The sequence below is a fragment of the Tasmannia lanceolata genome, unplaced genomic scaffold (genome assembly GCF_043159265.1).
Source record: "Tasmannia lanceolata isolate RefF3 unplaced genomic scaffold, GAP_Taslan_0.1 ptg000016l, whole genome shotgun sequence".
NCBI classification, from domain to species: domain Eukaryota; kingdom Viridiplantae; phylum Streptophyta; class Magnoliopsida; order Canellales; family Winteraceae; genus Tasmannia; species Tasmannia lanceolata.
In genome coordinates this window covers 8,385,412-8,404,725 of record NW_027518693.1, presented here as the reverse complement: position 1 = coordinate 8,404,725, position 19,314 = coordinate 8,385,412, and the positions used below count along the sequence as shown (strand labels likewise).

The 19,314-nt window shown below is 36.7% G+C and overlaps 1 protein-coding gene and 1 non-coding gene across 13 annotated transcripts; both read left to right on the top strand.

The window, feature by feature from the left end:
• The first annotated feature begins 1,500 nt into the window (after positions 1–1,500).
• LOC143848111 (uncharacterized) lies at positions 1,501–18,927 on the top strand. 12 transcript variants are annotated; one of them, XM_077356934.1, is made up of 11 exons: positions 1,512–1,767; positions 3,418–3,491; positions 3,980–4,063; positions 4,252–4,332; positions 9,602–9,682; positions 12,512–12,604; positions 15,445–15,624; positions 15,790–15,857; positions 15,992–16,036; positions 16,282–16,336; positions 16,422–16,438. In XM_077356934.1, exons 1-6 carry the CDS (start codon positions 1,740–1,742, stop codon positions 12,560–12,562), a joined length of 399 nt encoding a protein of 132 aa, XP_077213049.1. In that variant the 5' UTR covers positions 1,512–1,739; the 3' UTR covers positions 12,563–12,604; positions 15,445–15,624; positions 15,790–15,857; positions 15,992–16,036; positions 16,282–16,336; positions 16,422–16,438. The 12 variants fall into 12 exon arrangements, with proteins under 12 accessions (XP_077213051.1, XP_077213050.1, XP_077213049.1 ...); XM_077356935.1 differs by lacking the exon at positions 16,422–16,438 and having other exon boundaries at positions 1,503–1,767; positions 12,512–12,569; positions 15,763–15,857; positions 15,985–16,036; positions 16,174–16,306; XM_077356926.1 differs by lacking the exons at positions 1,512–1,767; positions 3,418–3,491; positions 3,980–4,063; positions 4,252–4,332; positions 9,602–9,682 and adding exons at positions 10,197–12,158; positions 17,978–18,044; positions 18,551–18,616 and having other exon boundaries at positions 12,512–12,569; positions 15,985–16,036; positions 16,422–16,511.
• On the top strand, positions 11,718–11,804 carry LOC143849227 (small nucleolar RNA snoR114). Its single transcript, XR_013235600.1, has one exon. It is a non-coding gene; the product is annotated as a small nucleolar RNA snoR114 (small nucleolar RNA).
• Positions 18,928–19,314: the final 387 nt, after the last annotated feature.

Sequence of the window (19,314 nt, the reverse complement as noted above, 5' to 3'; positions counted from 1 at the left end):
AGCCGACCAGGCTTCTCTAATCATCATAAAAAAATACTAAGAATTTCATTCGATTTTTAGGATGTGCTTGAGTAATAGGCTTGAGCCCAATTTGAGTAAGCTTAAATTTAGCCTGAACAACAGCTCAAGGTGGCTCACAACTTTTGGGTTGGCCCAGCCAAAGTCTCAGATATATGCATCCCATTACTGATCTGGGCCATTCATGAGTTGGGCACTTTGCATTGTCATTGGCCTGTCTTTCAAAATCCTCCCATCTATTCAAATCCCCACTAATGGATGGTTGGACTCACAATCGGTTCTCAAAATCCAAAATATTGACAATCTAACAATGCTCGTACTTCAACTCATACGTTGTAGTCTCCATTGTATACATAGTCTGAGGCCCTCTTTATTTTCGATTTTTGTCTCAAAACTGAATATTGTACTCAAAATTAAGGCTCTAAAACTTATTATTTGACTCAAAATTAAATGCAAATTTTGATTGTAATAAACAGCTTTTTTGGAAGAAAGATACTATATTCAGGGCATAATTGATTACAGATTCACATCAATAGGGAGAGAGGACTCGAAGTAAACCGAGTCCCTCTATGCCCCAAATTTAGCCAACCGATCTGTTGGCACTTCCAGAGATATAAACAAAATAAATGAAACTATTGTTAATCACAGAACTAATTTCATTCATAAATTTAATCAAATAAACAGCTTTGGACTAAATATCCAATACGAACAGGGCCTAGACGTAAATTTGAGTCCATTATCAAGTTTTGGACTCAAAATCAATTCTCAAAATCCAAAACAAACAGGTCAAAATTTCACGAGAATTTGATAATCTTAACTATCAAATTGATGGCTTACAACTAGACGGCTTCTATTGAACACAAAAATCAGTAATGATCCGCATTCAAGGAGCAACATTCACATCATTTGAAGGGTTAGGATCAATTTGACCCACCTCCATTTACTGTTTTGTTTGTGGGAAATGCAATATTCACTCCCCTTTTTTACCTGTGACAGTCCCCTCTAGTGTAAAAGAGTAGTCATAAATAATAGGGGTGCAATCAGGTCGAATCGGGTTGAGGCCAGCCCTAACCCAATCCAAGATAGCATTCCCTCAACCCTAACCCAACCCAACCCGAGGCTTGGGTTGAGGATGATCAACCCTAACCCAACCCATCTAACCCAAAATCGGGTTGGGTTCGGATTTACCCAGGGCCAAACAAAAAAATACAATAATCCGAAGAAAATCATTATAAAACTAGAGGACGGAGGTCGGGTTGGCAAGGCCTCAACCCTAATCCAACCCAGAAATAAATCTGGTTGGCTTTTCCCAACCTAACCCAACCCAACTCAAGGAAATGCCAACCCAACCCGTGCCAAAATTTGCACCCCTAAATTAAATACACCAGATGGGGCTGTCCCAAGTAAAAAAATGGGAGAAAGTATATCACCTCCCTCTGTTTTTATGTTCTGTCTATGGCCCCCACTAGATCAGCTGTCTTGATCACCGTACAAAAGTGTCTCGTACACACAACGTTAGAGACCAAGACGAAAAGAGAGAAGAGCGCCCAACTCTTTCCAAAATGCACCCCATTGCCCCTCTAAGCATCAAATTAACTCAGATTAACGCGTTGTTAATCTGTAATCAATAACCCAAATCAGAGGTGTCACGGACAGTGTTTTCAAACCTGGATGCCTATCCAAAAATCAGAGGTGTCATCACCGTTGCTTCTTCAATCTTCATGCTCTTACTCTTCATCTCCGAGCTCAGTAACTCCTATTCCTTCCCCATTCTTTTTTTCTTGTTGCAGAGATTGATGCGATTCATGATCTGGGTCTTCGTTTTTTAGCCGATTTAGGTTATGTTTTCTGTCCGTGGCACTTTCAATAATGTTTTTTTTAAAAAAAATATCCGGATCGGAAGTTGACGTTTTTGGAGGAAATCTATATGACCCATATCTCCGATTCCGTATTGGGTAAACATGGGTCATTATTAGAAGAAATTTATTAATGAGATTGCAGGGTTCTATTAACAATTACCATCTTCTTAATTGGGACAGACTAGATAATTAGTAGTACTATTGCTAATCGTGTTATTGGTGCATACCTCGATGTTTCAAAGATTGCTTGAGCTTATGTACGTTGCTATGTCTAGCGTTCTTGAATTTTGGGTTGGAAAAATGGTTTGAGCTTATGTACTAATCAACCACCATGGTTAATGAATTGGACCCTGCAAATTTCAGCAAGTCCAGGCTGAAATTTATAGAGAGACCCATCTTGGTTTGGTTTTCTCCGGGGTAGTTTTTTTTTTTCCTAGAACAGATAATATATTAGTAACATAAAGCAATACAAGAATCCGGGAATGCAGAAAAACAAGAAGGTAAAACAGGCTAAGAAAGCCCACGATTGCAAAACGATCATCTCATGCTAAATGCCAACTCTCAAGTATGCCCCAAGTCCTTTCCTATGTCTGCCTTGTCCTAGTGGCATGTATTACCTAATTGTATTTATATGAATTACATGTAAACTGGTTTATGCATTATTTATAAATATTTATATAAATTGCATTTGAGATGTGGTATGTAATGAATCATTAGATATGTACAACAACACATGTCACTAGATTTTTGGTATAGTTAAACCATTATGGATGATTGTATTGCTAATTTAATGGCTTTTATGTGTGTATTTATGCTTATTCTATCATTTCCTGAAGTTTCATCTTAAAATTCTATCATTTGCAGAGTGTCCATACATTTCCATTATTTTACAGGATTTCTACTGAAATTTCTAACAGAAAATGAAACATCTCCATTTCCATAGTGACCAAAATCAAAACCGAAACTGAAATTTAAAACCTTGGGTGCCAGATACAGACTCTAGTTGATAGACATGTTGAACCCAAAAATCTTCACATGCTAACATGTCTATATTTGGATTATCAAGTACTAAATAAAGTCATACATGTGTAATGTGTAAAGACTAAAGATATTAAAGCTATATAAATTGTGCATATAGTAAACAAAAACAAGAAAGAAGGTAGAGGATCTTGTCCAAATGGCCATGTTGTCATTGTGAACGTGTCTTCCAAGCAAATTTCTAAAAATCGGTTGACAAGGAACTGGTATCTGCAAGTCCAGTGTTGCACCAATAGGAACTCTCTTGTAGCAGGATCTACTTGTCTAAATGTATCTTTATTGGTGGAGTTGTTGTCCTCTTCTATTCAAACCCAATATTTTTTGTAGATATTTTTGAAAGATCTTAAGTTTGTTTGAAGTCTTTGCGTTCACTTTATAATTCTAGTTTATTTGTCTAATAGATTTTTTTTCCACATCCCATTAGTGAATGCACTTACTTTGGATTCACTTCTTTAATTTCCATTTGTTTCATCTATTGACTTTTTTTTTTCATTCTATGCAGGACTATATCTTCACGCAATTACAGAAACGAAGCTCATTGTAGATACTTCAATAGGAGAAACTCTTCGTATCAATGTATTATTACATCTTAGTGTAGATATTCACCTTTTAAGAACTCCATTATGTATTCTGGTTTCTTCAATGCTGTTTTGAGGGTTATAGATAATTAGACATTCTGATTCGTTACAACTAAGTATTCTGTATGATTAGGAGTTTTTAAGATTCTACTGGAAGCTTTCTAAATATCTTTTTAAAATAGTTTCTATAGAATCCTGATTTTGAAATTTGATTAACTTTCATATCCTGATTTTCTCCATTTCTACTGAATGATTACTGATGGACGATGCCTTATCGTCCTAGGTGGGTGTCAAGAATCACTACTTTTCATGAGCCCTTGTTGAATGTTTATTAGGCTATTTGGGGTATTAACCCATGCTAATTTTCAAACATTTGCCTCCTTTGTAGCTTTGGTAGATGTAATTTGATAGTTGATAAACTCTGAGTTTCGCTATTTTTTAATGGTAGTAACGAATTGATTTGTGTCCTTTATCTTTGAACTGCAGTTCGATGTCACCTTTCCCGCCCTTCCATGTTCCATAGTCAGTCTTGATGCTATGGATATCAGCGGAGAGCAACATCTAGATGTAGTACGTATCACAAAGAGAGTGGCATCTTGTAATTTTATGTTTTGTCCTTACAATGGCTGAGATTCTTAATCCATTCCCTTCTTAATTATTTGCTTATGGCCTACACTCTTTTCCAAATTGATCTGCTTCAACTGTGCTGCAGTTTTCTGTTGGTGATTGCTTTATATACTAATTTTCACCTTACACAGAGGCATGATATAATCAAGAAAAGAATAGATGCCCATGGCAATGAAATTGAGGCTAGGCCAGATGGAATCGGTTCTCCTAAGGTTAGTAGGTCGCTACCTCTTGTTGCTTTCCTAGTTCATACTGTCGAAAATTTCTGAACATGGTTAGTATCCAAGTGCTTCTGTTTCTTTTGTCCTAATTTTTGCATCCATCTTTGTTGCTGTATTTTTTTGAGCAATAATAGTAGTTATTAAGAAGACATTGATGGAGGACCATCCTCAAGAAAATAAGGAGGACAAACAGTAATTTCCAAGATGAAATTTTCGGTAGAAATCTTGTAAAATCACATAAACGTATGGAAACATGTGCAAATGATAAAATTTTAAGATAAAACTTTGGGAAATGCTAGAATAAGCACAAATACATACTTAGAAACCATCATATAAGCAAGCAAGCCATCAATAATGGCTTAATCACATCGAACACCTAGTGCCATGCATTGGTCCCATGCCAATCTGACATCCCATGCATAAGATACGGTTATTTGTTGTGCAGTTCAATAATGTTGCCTACCAAATATTGTTATCTATATTATTGAAATGAACTGAAATGAAATGCAAATCATAACATCTTTCCATTTTTTTTGTCATTTTGACCATTTCAAATGAATTTGTTGAATTTCGGTTGAAATTTTGTGGATTTTTGACAGAAATAATGACGTGGAAGGAATTCATTGAGACTTCGTTTCGGTGGGGATGGAAACAGAAACATTTCGGTCATTTCGGGGAAACTTCAGGGAAGTTTAAAACCTTCGTAGAGAGAGTTTGATGTGAGGACACCAAAGTTATCTCAGGCTCGATTGTGAGGACACCAAAGTTATCTCAGGCTCGATTGTGAGACTTGAAACGTTTCCAAAGACTTGTACTCGATGGATAACGATTATCATTCTAGGCTGAATGGGCTTTAATTTGACTCTACAGAAACATGGAGTGCAATTGGGTTGAAAGGCGTAGAGGGCGTTAGTCTCCACGAGTAGAGATAGGCTCCCCAAGCCTGATGGGTTCTGCATGACTTTCTTAAGGAGTATTGGGGGGTCTTTTTTGTGGATTTGATGACGGCTCTCCTCGAGTTCAATGCTAGGAACCCTTTGGATAGAGGTATCGGGGCATCCTTTGTAACTCTTATTTCCTAGAAGGATGGGGTTGTGTCCCTTCGTGATATCATGCCCATTATTTTGATAGGGAACGTTTATAAGATCCTATGTTGCATGGATTCGGATTCAGGTGTCGGGATCCGACACGGATTCGAGGTGTCGGATTTGGTAAACCTCAAAAAGTAGGATTCATGGATTCGGTAATTTTTATTAAAGAAAATGACACACACACACACACACACTAGTAAAAAACCCCCCGTGCGATGCACGGGTTGACAAAGAACTGTACGGACCACATCATAGGTTGATCCAAACCGTCCATGTGATGGAACACAACATAAATAGGTTGTGCCTCAAAAATCATTTCCATAGGCTGATCCTAGCCCTCCAATCTATAGAGGTTTCCATAATATGTTGTTCCTATTAAATTGGATGGTTAAGATCACCCTATAGATTTTTTATTAAAAAAGCATATAGGAGGGGGGTAAGATTGAAATTATGGGGCTTTAATGGGTGCCTTTTTTAAAAAGTATAAAGGAGGGGGTAGGGTTGAAAATATGTGGGTTGAATGGGTGCCCTTGTTAAAAAAAGTCAAAAAAAGTGATATGTAATTCTCATAGAATTTTCAAATAATTAAAAAGATCCTTTCCTTTTCTCTTCTCCTATAGTATATATATATATATATATATATATATATATATATATATATATATATATATATATATAGAGAGAGAGAGAGAGAGAGAGAGAGAGAGAGAGAGAGAGAGAGAGAGAGAGAGAGAACGGTTTCTACACACTACCTGAAAATACAGTGGACTGCATATTGTTTTGGTGATTCAAACCATTCATTTGATTAGCCCTCACATAGATAGGGTGTCCACAAAAAATCAGCTCCATAGGATCATCCCAACCCTACGATTTGTGGAGGTAAAATGGACGTGTATAAACTTTCACAAATCTGTCCATTTTTTGCCTCCACGGTTCGAAGGGTTAGGATGATCCTATGAAGCTGATTTTTTGGGCACACCCTATCTATGTGAAGGCCCACCAAATGAATGGTTTGGATCACCAAAACAATGTGGGCCCCCACTGTATTTTAAGGTAGTGTGTAGATAACTTACCTACAGTAGTGTGTAGCAACCGTTTTCTCATATATATATATATATATATATATATATATATATATATATATATATATATATATATATATATATATGGGGAAAACTGTTTGTGAGCTCGAGCTCATATAGCTTATATGAGCTCGAGTGCCGCAAACACATGGTGATCCAAAGCATTCATTTGGAAGGCCTTTACATTGATAGGGTGTGTACCAAAAATCAGGTCCATAGGATCATCCTAACCCACCCAAAAGTGGAGGGAAAAATGGACAGACACTGTATGTGGACAAATCTGCCCATTTTTGTCCTCCACTTTTGGAGGGGTTAGGATGATCCAATGGACCTGATTTTTGGTACACACCCTATCTATGATGGGGCCTTGCAAATGAATGGTTAGGATCGCCACAAAAAATGTGGGACCCATGTGTTTGGGAACTCGAGCTCATATAAGCTTATACGAGCTCAAGCTCAAGAACAATGTCCCCTATATATATATACACACTATATAGTAGAAGAGATTATATGGAGAAAGCTTATGACAGATAGATTGGCCGGTGTTGGGCTATATGATGGGTGTTATGGGTTTTGGATTGAGATGGAGGGGGTGGGTGAAAGTGTGCCCCTGCTTGGCTTGGTTGTCCGTCCACTTAGGACTCGCATAAGCAATCCTCAACTCATTCCCTGCTATTTTTAACTATACTTGCCTATTTTTCCTTTTAAAAAGGACTCATTGACTCTTCTATTGCAACATGGGGTGATTCAGAGTGTTTTCTGAGTTCATAGCAATGCTTCACGATCTTTGGAGCCACCATGTTAAGGTCATTCAGCTGTGTTCACAAACATAGGAGTTCACAGGCATGGATAGCTGCCTCTTGATATAACCTAATTCGGTCTTTTTCTCTTCAATCTGAGTTGCAAACTAGTGAATGAAGACTGGCACGCAGTGAATGAAGACTTCTCTGTTTAGAATCTCAATGCCAGAAGATCTACTGTAGGTAAAGGTTAATTTTGAAAACTAGTTTTGGTTCATGCAAATTAAATCAGAAGTATTCAGAAAACTATTTTGATAGTAATTTGGGAACGGACAATTTATTAATGATGATAGTCAAAATGGTAAAAAACTTTACTTAATTGCTTCTTGGGGAAACTTAAGCAATTGTGGATGCTGAAGGACACTTCTGTATATTATATATATCTCCAACATATTAGCATCATGTGATTAAATAATAAAACATAAACTGAATTTTCAGCTCTTGCAAATTTCAAAAACATAGTTAATGTAATTTAATAAAATGATTTGAAAGGTGAAGGCACCCGATTCTTCATGTTTACCAAGTCCAGCCATTTTTAACTATTCGTGAATTTTTTATGAGAACTGCTTTTTATGAAAAATTGCAAGTTATTGAATAAAACCTGAATTTTATGAATAATTTGTGAGTTTATCAAATAATTCACAATACATTCTCACATTTTTCGAGTACCTCGCAAAAAGATTCTAACTATGAAAAACCAATTTAATGTGAATTGAACCCACAACCTTTATAAAGTGAAAATATGAACTTAACCACCATGCAATATTTCCCTTTAGTTTGTTATATTACCGGAAAATCTTATTAATATATGTAATATATTTAAATCTATTTTTTCTAAACTTTTCTCAAATTTCCAAACGTTAGATACGAACTTGGTAACCATGCTCTTCAGGAAATCTTGACATGTCTGTCTATCGTTCTACGGTTTGTCTCTGAGGAGAATATTTTATCTTGCATTTCATGCCCTTATTTGGACAGAGATCTTATTTGAATCAAATCCAATCCCCACTAAATTTATTGTTTTTAATCATTTTTGTATGTCAAGTTTTCGTGGTTGACAATTGTTTGGTACTGATTTAGCTAATGAGAGGCCAGTTTCAGTTGGGAGCTCTTGCCCAACTTAGTAGTTGACCTCTTTCTCTAGTTATTGGTTATACAATACTAAGAAATTCCTGACCTTTTCTCAGATATGATAATATTTGTTAGCAGGTGTATATGTGTGCCTAAGGGCACTTTAGTCCTTGTACTCTTCTCTTTTATATAGATACATAAGTGAGGGAGAGAGATCCCTAAATCACTCTCCTCTCTCTCTCTCTCAATCGCTTTTCCCTTCTCTCATCCTCTCCTCTCCTCTCCTTCAACATGGTATCAGAGCCCTAGGGTTGTGGCACCCTAGGGACCCTCATTGGAACCCCCCCCTTCTCTCTCTCTCTCTCTCTCTCTCTCTCTCTCTCTCTCTCTCTCTCTCTTCTCTTCCTTTTTTTTTCTCTCCCTCTCTTCCTCGCTGCCCAAACCCCTGTCCGACGACCTATCGACTCCTGCTACCCCTGCCCTGCACTCCCAACTCCCGCCGACCCTGCCCTGCATCCCCGCCACCTCTGGCGTCAGCCAAAACTCCCCTTCCCCCCTTCCTCTCCTTCTAAGTTGTATTGTGACAATAAGGCTGTAATCCATATTGCTACAAATCCTATCTTCCATGAGAGGACTAAGCACATTGAGGTAGACTGCCACTTCATCCGTTAGAGAATCCAGAAGAGCGAGATATGCACAATGTTTATTAGATCAGTGGATCAATTGGCTGATATGTTGACCAAGCCATTAAGCAAAGCTAAGTTGAGTGACATTTGTAACAAGCTAGGAATGTTTGATATATACATTCCAGCTTGAGGGGAGGTGTTAGTAGGTGTATATGTGTGCCTAAGGGCACTTTAGTCTTTTTAGTCGTCTCTTTTGTATAAATATGTAAGTGAGGGGGGAGAGATCCCTAGCTCACTCTTCTCTCTTCTCTCATCCTCTCTGCTCCTCTCCTTCAATAATATTAATATATGGAGTACTAGGAAAAAAATTTGACGTTCAATGGAGAGAGCAAACCTTTTTTCAGTTATTATTTTTAAGTTAACAGAATTATTTCTAGCTTGATTTATCATGTCTTACATTCTGCTGTAGACTGTAGTTGATGTATGCTAAAATACCTTGTTTATGAGATTCTGTATTAAATGCAAAACTATACTTGTTGTTGTCTTGTTTTATTGCATTTGCTAATTCATCATCTTTTTGTTTTGCACAGATTGAAAAACCTTTACAGAGACATGGTGGAAGGCTTGAACACAATGAGATGTACTGTGGTTCTTGCTATGGCGCGGAAACGGTAAGTTTTTTGCTGTGCTGCTTGATAACCTGTGTTAATGTAGTAAAAAGCAACCAAGTTTTTAAATGTCGGTTTCGGTCACCACTGAAACCATGTAAAAATTCGGCCGAAATCATTTAAAAATTTGACAAAAATTTCCACCAAAATGCATAAAATTTCAGTGGAAATCTTTAATGTTTAGGCAAAAATTTTGTAAATAACAGTGAAAAACGAAATTTCGGGGCAATCATGTAAAAATCCGATTCAATGTACTTTCGGTTTGGGTTTGGACTGAAACCGAAATATTTTGGTCGAAATTTCTGATTTCGACCAAAATATTAAACTACGAAAGCGACTAGTAAGTAGGTTCCTCTCTATAGTAAGCTTGACTTAGCTCTGTACAACTTTTCTTTGGTAGTATCTATATTCTATACTAAAAACATCATGGTTAATGTCCATGCAAGCCATCTCCGGATGGCCTCTGCCACTGCTTAACTCTATTAAATTTGATTTTGACACCAGCTCTAAAGGAAACCCAGGTATGGAAAGATAAGTGGAGTGATCAGAAATGACAGGAGGGAGGTGATCAAAGACCCTCCTTGAAGGTCTGGTGTTCTTTGAAAATATTCATGGTAATCTGATTTGGGCGAACAGTGATTCGCCTAGTGCCATTTCCTGGGCTTCTAATGAGTCCACAGGTCCATGGATATTTGCAGACATGACTTCTCGTATTCGTGGTCTCAGCAATTCATTGGATAGTATGTTCTCTCTCGTTTGCCGATTGGTATACGCCATGGCTGACAAGCTTGCTAAAATTAGGTTCTGATCCTGATACATTGGCTGTTTCTAAAAACTTTCCCTAGCTGGTTTTCTTTTTAATAAATTTAAGGGAAAAATACAGGTACACCCCCTCAACTATGGCCAAATTCCACTTCTAACCCTGTGGTTTCGAAGTTACCAAAGACACCCCCTATACTATCCGTGGGTTTTTTTAACGTGACGGAGTGGACGGAGAGGAGGAAAATGACTATAATGCCCTCCTCTTCCCCAAATAAAAATTAGGGTTTTCTACCTGAAAACTGAAAATTAGGGTTTGATTCAAACCCTTGTTTATTGATCAGTACAAACCATCGATGTAGGGCTTTTATTTGTCTTCATTCACATCATTATCATGCTTTGCACAGAAACCCTAATATTTTAGATCTTTTTTGTTTTGTTTTTATCAGTGTTTTTTTTCTCTTGAAATGTGGGTTTGATGTAGCCATGGAGTGGGGTTATATTGTCTGTGGTGGAGGTGACGGCGGTGGCCGGAGATGGCGACTGCGGCTGTGGGAAATGGCATAACCCTAATCCCTCTGCAAATGGCTTAAAACCAGTGACGAGGGTATTTCTGTCCTCAAAATATTAACGATGGTTAGTTTTAGTCATTCCGTCAGGTTAAACTAACGGACCGTCAATGGAGGGGGTCTACTTAAAAATGTCAGAAAGTTGAGGGGGTGTCTTTGGTACCTTCGATACCACGAGGTTAGAAGTGGAATTTGGCCATAGTTGAGGGGGTGTATCTGGGAAAAAAAACGATGTGAAAAAAAAATGATGTTTAATTCTAAAGTTGTTCTTTGACTTTTCCATGGCTTCCGGTTTCTGATCCTGTGCATGCCGTGCTTGTTCATATTTTTTGTTTGTTCTCGGTCAGTATTTGGATGGAATTGCCAGTTTAACTATTTAAAACTTATCTACTATTACAAATCCATTATTGGTAAACAGTTTTCTCAAGGCTCATCGAGTGAGAAATTGTTCAGGAAAACCAAATGAAGTCTTGCTTTTGGGAAGGCCTGGCTTGAAAACCCCACAGTTGCAAAATTTAGATTTTCTATCATTAATCTATTGCATTTTCTCTGTCCTCAAAACTATGGGGTTTTTTTAGAAAACAATTGACCCAATCTTTGTGCACCTCTCCCTCTATCTTTTTGAGGTTCTCTCTTCATTTTTTCTATTCTCACTCACATTTGCTCATTAAGTATTTCTGAGTTATGGTCGTAATGTTCCTATGCTAGATGAGCAGTGAAGATGTCTTGCGCCAGTTGACTCGGGGTTTCGTCACATCCGTGTGATTTGGAAGGACGATTTTGGCGCATCCGAGCTCTACTTTTAATTATTTCTTTTCCATTTAAAAAAAGCGAGTCTATGCTAGACACATTTCAAGTTTTGTTTTTTCTTGGTAGGAACAATGATCTTCTTAATGTCATGAGATGGTCTAGTAGAATGTTCCTCCTTGTAATCCTATTCTTTTTTTTTGTGACCACTGCTGGACTTCAATGTATGTAAATCCCTCATGTGCAAAGGAAGCGAATTGGGTTGCAGATGGCTTGGTGAACCCTAGGTGGGGAGGGTTGGCTTCTCAGGTTTGGTGGATGTCTTGTGATGCAGGGGGCTTCGAAAGATCATTAGAGAAAATTGATAATCCATGCCAAAACAAATCAGATCAAAGCCATAAAAGGTGACAACTATGACGAAATGGACATGTATAACATAACAAAATACAGCAGAAGTGCTTAAAACAAAATTTATTTCCCAATAATAATGATAATGATGTTTCTTATATCAACCTCAAAATACTCCTTAACTCCTACTACCCTTAATTACATATGTTTTGTGATGCTGGCCTACGATTTACACCTTGTGCATGTAAAAGGCTTCCTCGCTTCTAAGTTTGGTAGTAGTTGCCTGTTATTTCGTATATTATTTATTCTGATTGTGGCTTTAAAATCTACCTCTGATTTTTAGCTTTCATCTCTTAAAGAGGAAAACAATAACTTATTGCTAAATATTATCTCTGAGTTCCTTTTGCAGTCTGATGAAGATTCTTGTAACTCTTGCGAAGAAGTTCGTGAAGCATATTGAAAGAAAGGTTGGGGGATGTTGAATCCTGATCTGATTGACCAGGTTTTTTTCTGGATGAAACCCATTGTTCTTGCTTTATATTTAGTTCATAAATCACCCAATATATGATGATTAGCGACTTTTTACTGCACTAATCTGATTTCACATTATTGTAGGCACTTCATGTATGCCTTTGTTTTGATTTCTAAATATGTTCCACGTCAAGGTTTTCATTTGAGGCAGGGAATTTATCTTTACATGAATGGTGAATTGTTTCAAAATTAATTTTAGTTTCGGATTGTTTTCATGTTGAGATCTGAATGTCTGTAGACTGGGAAAATGGAGTCTCTTCTTGGACATCATATCTGCTGCCAGCAAAATAGAAGTCTGTGTATTTCAACAAGTTATTTAAATTTTAAACATATTTTGACTCGATATGATCTTTCAGAGGCAGCATATGTTTGGTGTTTATTGCAAGCGGAGTAGTTGTTCCGCTAGATGTTGGAAAGAACCCTGGGCAAAGGAACACTACAAAAAAAAAATCATATACACAGGAAGTGGAGGAAGAAGATGGAGGAAAGTAATTCTCTTGTACTGCATGGTCAGACCATCTCGGTCTGTCCATCTCTCGTTGTTTTAATGAGAAACTGCAACTGTTAAAAAAAAAGATGGAGGAAAGTGACTTTATTTCTTTGAGTGACAAGCCAATTCATTAAAAGACCAGTTTATCCATGTACTGTATAAAAGATCCAATCCTCAACCTCAAATCAAGAGGTGATGGGTTGGAAAGAATTCTTTTAGGGGTATTTACCTTTCCATATTTATGTCCACTCATGGAGGGTCTCACATAGTGCACGTCCTAGTGGAAAAGTGATCATTTTGGGCTGATAAGCTACCCTAGGTTTTTGGTGTGTGTTAGGCAATATCAAAATTTCTTGATGCTTCAAGCTGCATAGGCCTCTTGAACAAGGTTTCATGTTTCGATTTTGGTTTGCCTTTCGGTTGCGATGAAAATAGAAACATGTAGGTTTCGGATGGAAATTTTAATAGAAATCCTTTGAAAGTCACGAAAATTTACGAAAACATATACAAATGATGGGCATTTAAAATGAAACGTCAAAAAAAATACCAGAATCAATACAAATCCACTCACAAACCATCACACAGGCAAGAAAATCACCCATAATAGTTTAACTACATCGAACACCTATAAACATAATCACAACATGTAACATGCAATTCATATAAACATAATTATGTGACACATGCTCATATAATATACCACTAACACACTTAATGACAAAGAACGATATATTTTTTAAATAGTTTTTTTTTAATATTTCCTTCCACAACCATCACGTCACTGATCACTTTCTCATCCATTATCATCAGATCGGCCACTCCGTCATGTATGGCTCTGCAATCTTCTACACAGAAGGTCACAGGTTTTCAAAGGATTGGACCAAGTCTAAGTTGAATCGGTCTATCCAGCACCTTTAAGATCAAGATCTATTCCAGCACCTTAAAGATCAAGATACATTAACTCGTTGCCAAAATTCTCCCAAAGCCAGTGGATTTTGTGTCAACATCAAGTTCCATAGCCTCTGTCGTATAGAAGAGGAAGTGCAGAGCCTTTGAGGGCATTCTCACCATTTTTTCCTCTTTGCCCTTGGCAAAATCTCTTCTTACCTCTCTCTCATTCCGATTCAGTTTTCTCTTCATGAAGCTTTGTTCTTTCTAAAATTCTTTCTATTCCTCTGTTGCGTTGCATTTCAGTTCTCACACCTTGCAGATTTCAATGATAGAGATTGCATCAAATTTCAATTTCAGATCTACTCTCCAGTCCAACAGACAAACCTCACAGAGATATTGCTTCCAACAGAAAATTCCAGCAATATTTGGAAATTCTGTTTGTGAATCTTAGAATTCTCAACAGATTTCAAATCACCATCTGATCTTGGCAAAAATGGGATCGATTTTGTTTACAGTGGCCGGTTTGTTTTTTCGAATTCTCAAAATCTTTGTTTTTCTTCTTTCTTTTATCTCCTTCATATCAGAGATCTCAACAAACAAAGAACCTTGGGGCATCGATTTAAGAGAAAGATGTTCAATGAAAAAGAAAAATGAATCAAAAAGTTAAAAGGGTGAAAACCAAGTACTCAGAAGAGTTGGACTCAGACAACTCGCTGTTTTCTTACTCTGAACAAGCTTTTCTATAACGTCCTCATCCCACTAGAAAATTTTCAATTGTGATGCGATCTTGAGGATCTCATCTTCATGACATTTTCCCCATCAGGTGGGAGACATTGGGGCATTCAAACTTTGTGCAATCTTTGAAGATGGGTTGAGATGGCTCATGTTGAACAAGGCCCCGTCCTTCCCATTTGAATCCCTCCGTTAACCAATAACTTCTACATGCATTGTAACTGGTATATTATAAATAAAGCTTTGATTGACATGGAAGGGTTGCCTCCAGTTCCTTATAATTCTTCATATGTTTTTGTGCAAGTCATGTGAGAACTATGATCCTCCGTGCCAACCATACACCATTGAAGCACATGCCATGGCCTGTAGGCCATGCAGTAAATAGCTGGACGAAATGTCAACGACACTTGGCCTTGTGGAACCCACAAAGGCATAACATGGTAGACATGATTCTGACATCATTCTACGGAGCTTGTGAAAGTATTAAACTAAACATATATTTCATTCCATGGGAGTAGCTCTTAGGCTTCAATGTGTGGTACCATGGGAAATAATGTGGTATGCATTGTCTTATTTTGTTGATGTAGCATTTTAAATTTCTGAGCATAATATGGGTGTGCGTCTATAATGTTCTTCTATAATCATGAATTTGTAAGAATATTGTGGATGTGATTCTAACTTCACACGTAATGTTTTAGTGCAAAAGAGAGGGCTTCCTCCAAAGTATTAAAGATGAAGAAGGCGAAGCATGCAGCATCTATGGATTCTTAGAAGTTAATAAAGTGGCTGGAAATTTTCATTTTGCCCCCAGGAAAAGCTTCCAACAGTCAAATATTCACGTGCATGATTTCTTGGCATTTCAAAAGGATAGTTTTAATGTAAGTTTGATCTTCAAATGTAAAATTTCTTGTGTAAAAGAAAAGGCTTAACAATTTCATTGAGATTTTCACTTTAGCAAGGATGAAAATTTTCATTACATTGTTGCCCATCAATTTACTCTTATTTCTTATTAACAGCATTTATCAATCACTTTATAATTCCAGATTAGCCACAAAATTAATAGATTAGCTTTTGGAGAATATTTCCCAGGTGTTGTCAATCCACTTGATGGGTAATGTCTCTCTTCCTTGTGAACCATTCAATTATTTGAAATTTGAAATCATTATTTGAATATCCTCTTTCTTGATCAATTGTGGTCAAATTGATATTCTATGCATTTGATTGCTGAATTTTTTTAGGGTGCAGTGGGTGCAACGAACAACATCTGCAATGTATCAATACTTCATTAAGGTTAGTCTTCACAATGCTGTCTCCATTTTGTTCTAATTTTTATACCCCCTTGAATCCAAGGCATTTTATTTACTAATTCTTCATTTTCTTACATAATCATTCCAAAATGCTCAGAATATGATCTTACTTTCTTACAGTCCTTGCAAGTTGGGTCATTTTCCCTTTTCAGTCCATCTATTTAGCCATGCACTAATCAAAGGATCAAAGATGGAAATCAGCTTTTATTTGGTTTTGCTGTCGTCCAGGTAGTTCCTACTGTATACACAGGACATAAGTGGGCACACCATCCAGTTAAACCAGGTACAACTAACACATCTATGTTGCTATTCTGTACCCTATTATTTCATGATTAGCTCTTAATATGGATTAGTGCTGTATTGTCCAGTTCTCTGTAACAGCATTTTAGGGGTGCTGAACTTGGTCATTTTCGGTCTCTTCCCGGAGTCTTTTTTTTTACGACCTTTCTCCAATTAAGGTGCGGAAGTCTCATTCTAACCCACAATGTTTGAATCCTGGTCATCAATTTCTGCTTGTACTGCTCTTCAGTTGGTGAATGCAATGTTATTTACTTGTCTCTGTTGAGTTTTATATGCCCATGTAGTTTTGGCCTTTTGGGGCATTTTAGTTTATGCTTTTCTTCCTTCTTTTCTGTATTTTTCATATTTTTTTCAGTAGAGCCTCCATTTTATACAAAGAAGTGTGTCGGAGATGGAAAATGAGATGTATCGATGTCCTTGTGGATGCAATTATTCATTTGAGTAGAGCATGCAATGACTTGAAGCCATGGTTTCAAATTTCGGTTTCAGAATGCGTTTCGGTCCTCACCGAAACCGAAATTTCGAAATTTCAGATGAAATCTAACAGAGTTGAATAATGTAATATTTTATCTCGTAGAAAATTTCGGGAAAATATTAAATATTGAATAAAATCCAGATTTTTTGGTGATATTCCTTAAATTTCAGACCGAAATTTCAGGGAAACGAAATTTCAATTGAAATAATGTAAAGTTCCGTGTATTACGGATTTCGCTTTCTGTCTCCACCGAAAACCTGAAATTTCGGATTTCGTTCGAAATTTAAAACCATGCTTGAAGCTCATCATTATTGAACTCCTGAGCTTTGCCGTGCACCCTTTCCTTTCTTTGCACATATTTTGGGATTTACTTTCTGCCATTGTCATTTTCTCTTCTGTGGTTGATGTGGTAGTTAGCAAATTTTTTATCCCCTCCCAACATGCATGGTGTACAGATTTATTGAATAATCTGTCAAGTTTAATAGGTAACCGAAACTCCCATGTAGTTTCAAATAATAATAATAATAAAAAAAAAACAGAAACTCCCATGACCATGCATTTACATACTCTACTACTTGACAGATGATGGTCTTGTGTGTTTCCCAATGAAATATGTTTTCTGTCAATGACAATAGTTTATTCTTCTTTCTGAAGGAATTGTTCACAGCATTTACATAAAACAGAAATCGGCACCTAGAAAGAGTTCTTGAAAAGACAATTGCATCATTGTGGCTATATTTTCGTTATCGTAATCACAATCATGGTTTACAGGTGTCATTTCACACTATTTTAAAAAAATCATGGTTTACAGGTGTTACTGATGACTGTATTGCCACTTTATGATTAGTTGTAAAGTTGTATCACTGTTGTTATTTATGATTATTCTAAGTTTATTCAATAATGTAATGTAACCAGATGCATCCCTCTCCAAGTTTTACGGTTTGCGTCATTCACAACTCTTTAGCTCTGCCTATTCTGTCAGTTATTCTATCCATACCTTTCTGAACTGATAAAGTGATTATAAAGCGCTTCATATTATTGTCACAAGTTACAACTCAATATCAGGAAATGAAATATTTAACAAATGATCCTGATTATCTTTCGTTGACTTCAGTGGACTCCTTACATCCTATAGGAATGTGTGTACAGGTGACTTTTACGGAGGAACATGTTTCATTCTTACACTTCTTGACAAATGTGTGTGCTATAGTTGGAGGTAAGTATTATCTCGCTATGTCACAAATATCGCAGATATTTTCAAAATATAGCGTTTTTATCTCGAGATTTTGATAAAACGACAAAATCCCGAATTAATCCCGAGATTTAAAAAACACAGCGATATTTTCATTTTATCATAAAATATCCCGATAATATCGTGATATTATCCCGATTTTTTTACAATATTTTTATTTTTTATTTTTTTTCTTAAATTTAATATTTTTTAAATAATTTTAATTTTACCGTTTATTTCCCGATATAAACCAGAAAAAATTAATAAAAAATAATATATCCGAGAATGACATTTGTGACATACTTATCTCGGCACATTTCTTATTTTTTCTGTTTGCTTCAATCTAAATGTTCTGATTCCTTTCTGCCTTGTACTAGTAATTTCTTGAAAAGTTGGGTCACATCAAACCCTTTCAATTCAAATTTATGTAATTTCATTATGTACTAAACACGTACACTAGCCGTTTCTAAAAAAGTTTAGGAGGATTTCAGGTGTTTTTACAGTTTCTGGAATACTAGATTCGTTCATATACCATGGCCAAAGGGCGATCAAGAAGAAGATGGAAGTCGGCAAAATTTGGCTGATGGGCAACTTTGTATGCATGGCTCTCTTCTAGTTGCCAGTTGAATGGCTATCTGCAGAAGCATTGGTGGAGATTGGACGGACAAAATGGAATTGGTTTAAGAGTGGCTTTCTGCAAGGGTTGGTGGCTTCATCTTCACTACTGATGAAATAAGGTTAAGCAATTGAATTTACTTTTTCTTTTTGTTAATCTGCCTCTTTCATAGTTTTCAGTTATTGTAATCTGTTATCAAACATCAATATCAATATCTATTAGAAATCCAAAGGGAATTCTGTTGTTGTGTTAGATATGCTTTTCCTTTTTTAGTATGTTTGTCCTTATTTATGTTATTTCCATATTCTAGTATGTTTCCTTAACTTCCTTTTCCTATTTTATTGATTTATGTTTCCTATTTTACATTCCTCAATTTCTATATAATGTAGATGCCATATGGCAATTCAGCAATGAATTATCACATTTAGTGCATGTTTGGCGTACCGTTTGGCGTTTGAAACACCGTTTTGGGGCCAAACGGCCGTTTGGGAGTGTTTGGGTGCGCAGCCACCGTTTGAAACGCCGTTTGAAACACCGTTTTGAACCCTCAAAACGACGTTTTGCAAACGGAGGTGGGGAGGGCCTTTTGCAAAACACCATTTTGAATGGAGTTTTTGGGTTGTGCGTTTTTACGTGTTT

Excerpts from the sequence above, each read along its gene's own strand:
- LOC143848111 (XM_077356928.1), top strand. The coding sequence starts at position 11,977 with ATGTATGTAAATCCCTCATGTGCAAAGGAAGCGAATTGGGTTGCAGAT. Across the intron at positions 15,858-15,984 it reads GTTGTCAATCCACTTGATGG|GGTGCAGTGGGTGCAACGAA; the intron begins GTAATGTCTCTC and ends GAATTTTTTTAG. Across the intron at positions 16,037-16,281 it reads TGTATCAATACTTCATTAAG|GTAGTTCCTACTGTATACAC; the intron begins GTTAGTCTTCAC and ends GCTGTCGTCCAG.